We start from the raw sequence: 6,161 nt of genomic DNA, 5'->3' as shown, positions 1-6,161 counted from the left end.
CAAAAATCTCCCTAATGTGGACACAGACAAAACAAAAGCAAATTTTAGTAAAGTGAGGAGGGTTAGAAGTTCTTGCATTTTTTTCCGTTCTCTGTGTCTTCCTGTCCCAATGACTTGAGTAGTCATCACAGGGACAGGAAGTGAGGAGAAATCTCCCCAGTGGGGTGACTTCTTGTTGCAGTGTGTGATATGATGAGTCTGGCTGTAGCCTGGCTTGTGTGTGATCAGACTGGGAGGTGGGTGAATGGCAGAGTCAGGCCCATTGTGAGGAGGGAGGGGAGGCGTTCTCTGCAGATCAGGCTGGAAGGAAGGAGGGAGGGAGGACACCGAGCAGACAGTGAATGGCGGGGGAGGGAGGGACGTGTGACAGTGTCAGGTAACCAGGGGCAACCACACAAGCACACCACCAGTGGGCAGCACACAGTACAGCGCCGGAGCCCCCAGATCTGCCATCACACAGCCAGCCGGCCGATCCTTCCCTCCATTGTCAGCCTGGGATCGGAGCACAAAGGAGGGGAGCTGCGGACTGTACACACCGGGCAAGTGGAGGAGGGAGGCTCCCATTCATGAATTAATCATCGCCGATCAGCATGGGCAAATCCAACAGCAAGCTGAAGCCGGAGGTGGTGGAGGAGCTGACCAGGAAGACTTACTGTGAGTGCCATGTGGGGGGATCTCTGCATGCTGGGGGGTCTATAGGACTGCCTGAGATCAGCTGGGTGTGTGATGTACAGGGAAGGACTACAAGAGTCAGCATTCTGCTCTGGCTTCTCCTGTATGGAGAGATCACTTTGTCCTCACTATACCCACATCACAGCATCTCCTCCAAGTGCTTGTATTGTGGGATCATGTCTGTCCCCTACACTCTACAGGTAGACAGGAGGACAAGGATCTGCAGCCCTGACACTCACCCATCTATATACGATCATCATCATCACATCTATATACCATCATAATCACATCTATATACCATATCACATCTATATACCATCATAATCACATCTATATACCATATCACATCTATGTGCCATCATCATCACAGCTATGTACTATCCTAATCACATCTATATACCATCATAATCACATCTATATACCACCATCATCACATCTATATACCACCACCATCATCACATCTATATACCATCATAATCACATCTATATAACATTGTAATCGCATCTATGTATAAACCATCATCATCCCAACTGTATACTACCATAATTGCATCTATATACCACCATAATTACATCTATATACCATCATTTACATCTACAGTATCTCACAAAAGTGAGTACACCGCTCAGATTTTTGTAACTATCAGATTCTATCTTTTCATGTGACAACACTGAAGAAATTACACTTTGCTACAATGTAAAGTAGTGAGTGTACAGCTTGTATAACAGTGTACATTTGCTGCCCCCTCAAAATAACTCAACACACAGCCATTAATGTCTAAACCGCTGGCAACAAAAGTGAGTACACCCCTAAGTGAAAATGTCTAAATTGGGCCCAATTAGCCATTTTCCCTCCCCGGTATCTTGGAACTCTTAACTGTCACAAGGTCTCACGTGTGAATTTGGAGCAGGTGTGTTAAATTTGGTGTTATCACTCTCACTCTCTCATACTGGTCACTGAAAGTTCAACATGGCAAAGAACTCTCTGAGGATCTGAAAAAAAGAATTGTTGCTCTACATAAAGATGGCCTAGGCTACAAGAAGATTGCCAAGACATCACTTTTGTGAGATACTGTATATACCATCATTATCGCATCTATATATCATCATAATCACATCTATATACCATCATCCGATCTATATACCATAATCACCTCTATATACCATTATAATTTACAACACCTAAACATTTTCGCAAAATATGGGGATTTTGTCACACCATATTGCTATATGGTGCTTAAGCCCACTTACTGCGACAAAGTACCCCATAGTTAGTTTAGTTTTTTTTATATACATACCATCATTAGATCTATATACCATAATCAAATCTATATACCATCATAATTTTAGCTAGATACCATCATTATCTCATCTATATACCACAATCGCATTTATATACCATCATATTCACATCTATATATCATAATCACATCTATATACCATCATCAGTTCTATATACCATAATCAAATCTATATACCATCATAATTGTATCTATATACCATTATTATCACATCTATATACCATAATCACAAATATATAACAGCATAATCACATCTATATACCATCATAATCACACACATTAATTAGTTTAATAGGACCCCAGGGGCCCCGCTGTTACATTGGCATGGATGGGTCCCCAGCAATCACAATGACATTGACATAGCTGTGGTCCCTGCCTGGAAGTCACAGACTAGGTGTCATACACAGGGGGTGCTGAGAAATGGGTGTAGGGACAATTCCTGACATACAATAATCCTGGGACATCATCCACAAACCTGGAACACCGACCCCCAAAACTTACCCCTCTTTGTAACTCCTATATTAGACTCCTATGATTAGGTGTAACCCCTATAGCCGGACCCCCATGATTAGGTGTAACTCCTATATCGGATCCCTATGATTAGGTGTAACTCCTATATCGGATCCCTATGATTAGGTGTAACTCCTATACCCGGACCCCTATGATTAGGTGTAACTCCTATACTGGACCCCTGTGATTAGTTGTAACTCCTATGCCTGACCCCAACCTTTAAATGTAAACCTTATATCTGAACCCATCCACTAACCTCTGATTAGAACTCCAATATCTCACCTCTACACCTAATGTCTGAATGTAACTCCTACACCTAACCCCTCCCACTGAACTCTGACCCTTGCTTTTATATCTGACCCCTACGATTAAATGTAACCCCTATATCTGACCCCAACCATTAACTTTTAAAGGTAATCCTTATATCTGATACTAGCCACCAAACTCTGATTAGAGCCCCCATGTCTCTACTTTACCCCCAATGTCTCAATGTGGCTCCTACACCTAAACCCTCACCACTGACCTCTGAACATATCTCCTATATCTGACCCCTACTGCTACCCTCTGAATTTAACCCCTATGTCTAATCTTCTACCACTATCCTCTGAATGTGATCCCTATACCTGACCACTATCCTCTGACTGTGATCCCTATATCTGACCACTATCCTCTGAATGTGATCCCTATACCTGACCACTATCCTCTAAGTGAGATCCCTATACCTGACCACTATCCTCTAAGTGTGATCCCTATACCTGACCACTATCCTCTGAATGTGATCCCTATACCTGACCACTATCCTCTGAGTGTGATCCCTATACCTGACCACTATCCTCTGAGTGTGATCCCTATACCTGACCACTATCCTCTGAATGTGATCCCTATACCTGACCACTATCCTCTGAGTGTGATCCCTATACCTGACCACTATCCTCTGAATGTGATCCCTATACCTGACCACTATCCTCTAAGTGAGATCCCTATACCTGACCACTATCCTCTAAGTGTGATCCCTATACCTGACCACTATCCTCTGAATGTGATCCCTATACCTGACCACTATCCTCTGAGTGTGATCCCTATATCTGACCACTATCCTCTGAGTGTGATCCCTATATCTGACCACTATCCTCTGAGTGTGATCCCTATACCTGACCACTATCCTCTGAGTGTGATCCCTATACCTGACCACTATCCTCTGAGTGTGATCCCTATACCTGACCACTATCCTCTGAATGTGACCCATATACCTGACCACTATCCTCTGAGTGCCATCCCTATACCTGACATCTATCCTCTGAGTGCCATCCCTATACCTGACAACTATCCTCTGAGTGCCATCCCTATACCTGACAACTATCCTCCGAGTGCCATCCCTATACCTGACAACTATCCTCCGAGTGCCATCCCTATACCTGACAACTATCCTCCGAGTGCCATCCCTATACCTGACAACTATCCTCCGAGTGCCATCCCTATACCTGACAACTATCCTCCGAGTGCCATCCCTATACCTGACAACTATCCTCCGAGTGCCATCCCTATACCTGACAACTATCCTCCGAGTGCCATCCCTATACCTGACAACTATCCTCCGAGTGCCACCCCTATACCTGACAACTATCCTCCGAGTGCCACCCCTATACCTGACAACTACCTTCCGAGTGCCACCCCTATACCTGACAACTACCTTCCGAGTGCCACCCCTATACCTGACAACTATCTTTCGAGTGCCACCCCTATACCTGACAACTATCTTCCGAGTGCCACCCCTATACCTGACAACTATCTTCCGAGTGCCACCCCTATACCTGACAACTATCTTCCGAGTGCCACCCCTATAACTGACAACTATCTTCCGAGTGCCACCCCTATACCTGACAACTATCTTCCGAGTGCCACCCCTATACCTGACAACTATCTTCCGAGTGCCACCCCTATACCTGACAACTATCTTCCGAGTGCCACCCCTATACCTGACAACTATCTTCCGAGTGCCACCCCTATACCTGACAACTATCCTCCGAGTGCCATCCCTATACCTGACAACTATCCTCCGAGTGCCATCCCTATACCTGACAACTATCCTCCGAGTGCCATCCCTATACCTGACAACTATCCTCCGAGGGTAATCTAAACTGTGCAGCACCCAACACTAACCATAACATAGCTGGGTTGTTGGTTTTGGTTTATACTGTGGGACCTTTATGGTCAATGATCCTGAAGAATAGCTGGGGTGGTATGGACTTGTGACACAAAGCATATGGTCACTGTGGATTATAGATGGATTGTAAGCTTCTTGGGCATAGATCATCATCACCATGTGAGCATGTGTTGTTTTCAGGTGACCATACCTTCCAGTATGGGGTGCCAAGGTTTGTCATCACTGCAGTATAGTAAGGTTATGTCTATGTGTGTTGCACTGCTATAGTCACTGGCCTTATCTACTGGGAACCCTGTGGGAAGCTGCTACATTCTATGCTGTGTATACGGGACCACAGACATAGGCCAGCTTAGGTCACATGGTCTCTGGTTACCAGGAGCATTGTAGATGTTTGATGTCATTAGAGACTGCAGAGTCGCTTGCTGACACATAGTGAGATAAGATGACCAGGAAGGAATAAAGGAAGCCTGCATATCTAATGAGTATACAGTATATAGCTGTATACATGTACAAAGAATATTACACACTCTGCATAGAAACAAGGCCTTTCATACATTCACATTCTTCTTTTTTATAAAACAGTTTACATTACTCTGATGTGTTGTGTTATATTCCTTAAATTGTTTTACTTTTTCTTTAAAGTGGACCTTCAGTAATTTTTTCATCTTTCCATCTATTAAATCTTCTGCCCTTGTTATTTTAAAGCGGAGGTCCACCCTAAAGTGGACCTTCCGCTTATTGGAATCCTCCCCCCCTCCGGCACCACAATTGGCACCTTTCAGGGGGGAGGGGGGTGCAGGTACCTGTACAGTACAGGTATCTGCACCCACTTCCAGCGTAGATTCTGCAGAAGGTACGCCCCTTTCCGCAGAATCTACGCCCCTTTCCGAAAGTCCCCTGCTGCCTGCTGGGAAACACACGGATCCCAGAGACAGCGGGGACCATCCTTATTGCGCAGCGCGACTCGCGCATGCGCAGTAGGGAACCGGGAAATGAAGCCGAAAGGCTCCACTTCCTGATTCCCATACCCAAGATGGCGGCGGCAGCACCCGAGAGACGATCGAGAGATCTGCTTTGGTTGATGACATCGCGGGCGCGCTGGACAGGTAAGTGTCACTATTTTAAAAGTCAGCAGCTGCAGTATTTGTAGCTGCTGGCTTTTAAAAAAAAAAAAAACTCCTGGCGGACTCCCGCTTTAACTTTGGATAGTAAAACATTGTTTTCTGCCAGTAAATACCTTATACAGCCCTGGTCATTAGCCTAGGCTTATGGCATCATGCACAGCATGCTCTCTCACTCTGGTGTGAGTTTGCCAGGAATGCAGGGGGATGAGTCATAAGAGGGCCAATGAGAGCTGCAGAGCTGGAGGTGTGTCTGTGTAAATCCAGGAAGTGAACAGGCAGCAGCTTCAACGGTCCACAGTTAAAATGGATGCAGCCAAACTTTGTGGAGGGAGATTTCTGCAGCATATTTGGCAAGTACAGAATCCCAGTATATATAAAATAATGCAGTGT

The 6,161-nt window shown here is 45.1% G+C and overlaps 1 protein-coding gene across 1 annotated transcript in view; it reads left to right on the top strand.

The window, feature by feature from the left end:
* Nucleotides 1-326: 326 nt before the first annotated feature.
* NCS1 (neuronal calcium sensor 1) overlaps nt 327-6,161 on the top strand; it is a 167,489-nt gene continuing 161,654 nt past the window's right edge. The window contains exon 1 of the mRNA XM_077478232.1: nt 327-654. Within this exon, the coding sequence (XP_077334358.1) occupies nt 591-654 (64 nt within the window). The 5' untranslated portion in view covers nt 327-590. The remainder of the gene's footprint in view (nt 655-6,161) is intronic.

Source organism: Lithobates pipiens, unplaced genomic scaffold, assembly GCF_037356315.1.
Source record: "Lithobates pipiens isolate NorthernLeopardFrog02 unplaced genomic scaffold, aLitPip1_a1.2 Scaffold_1, whole genome shotgun sequence".
Classification (NCBI taxonomy): domain Eukaryota; kingdom Metazoa; phylum Chordata; class Amphibia; order Anura; family Ranidae; genus Lithobates; species Lithobates pipiens.
The sequence above is the reverse complement of the archived record's forward strand: the minus strand, read 5'-3'. Positions and strand labels throughout refer to the sequence as shown.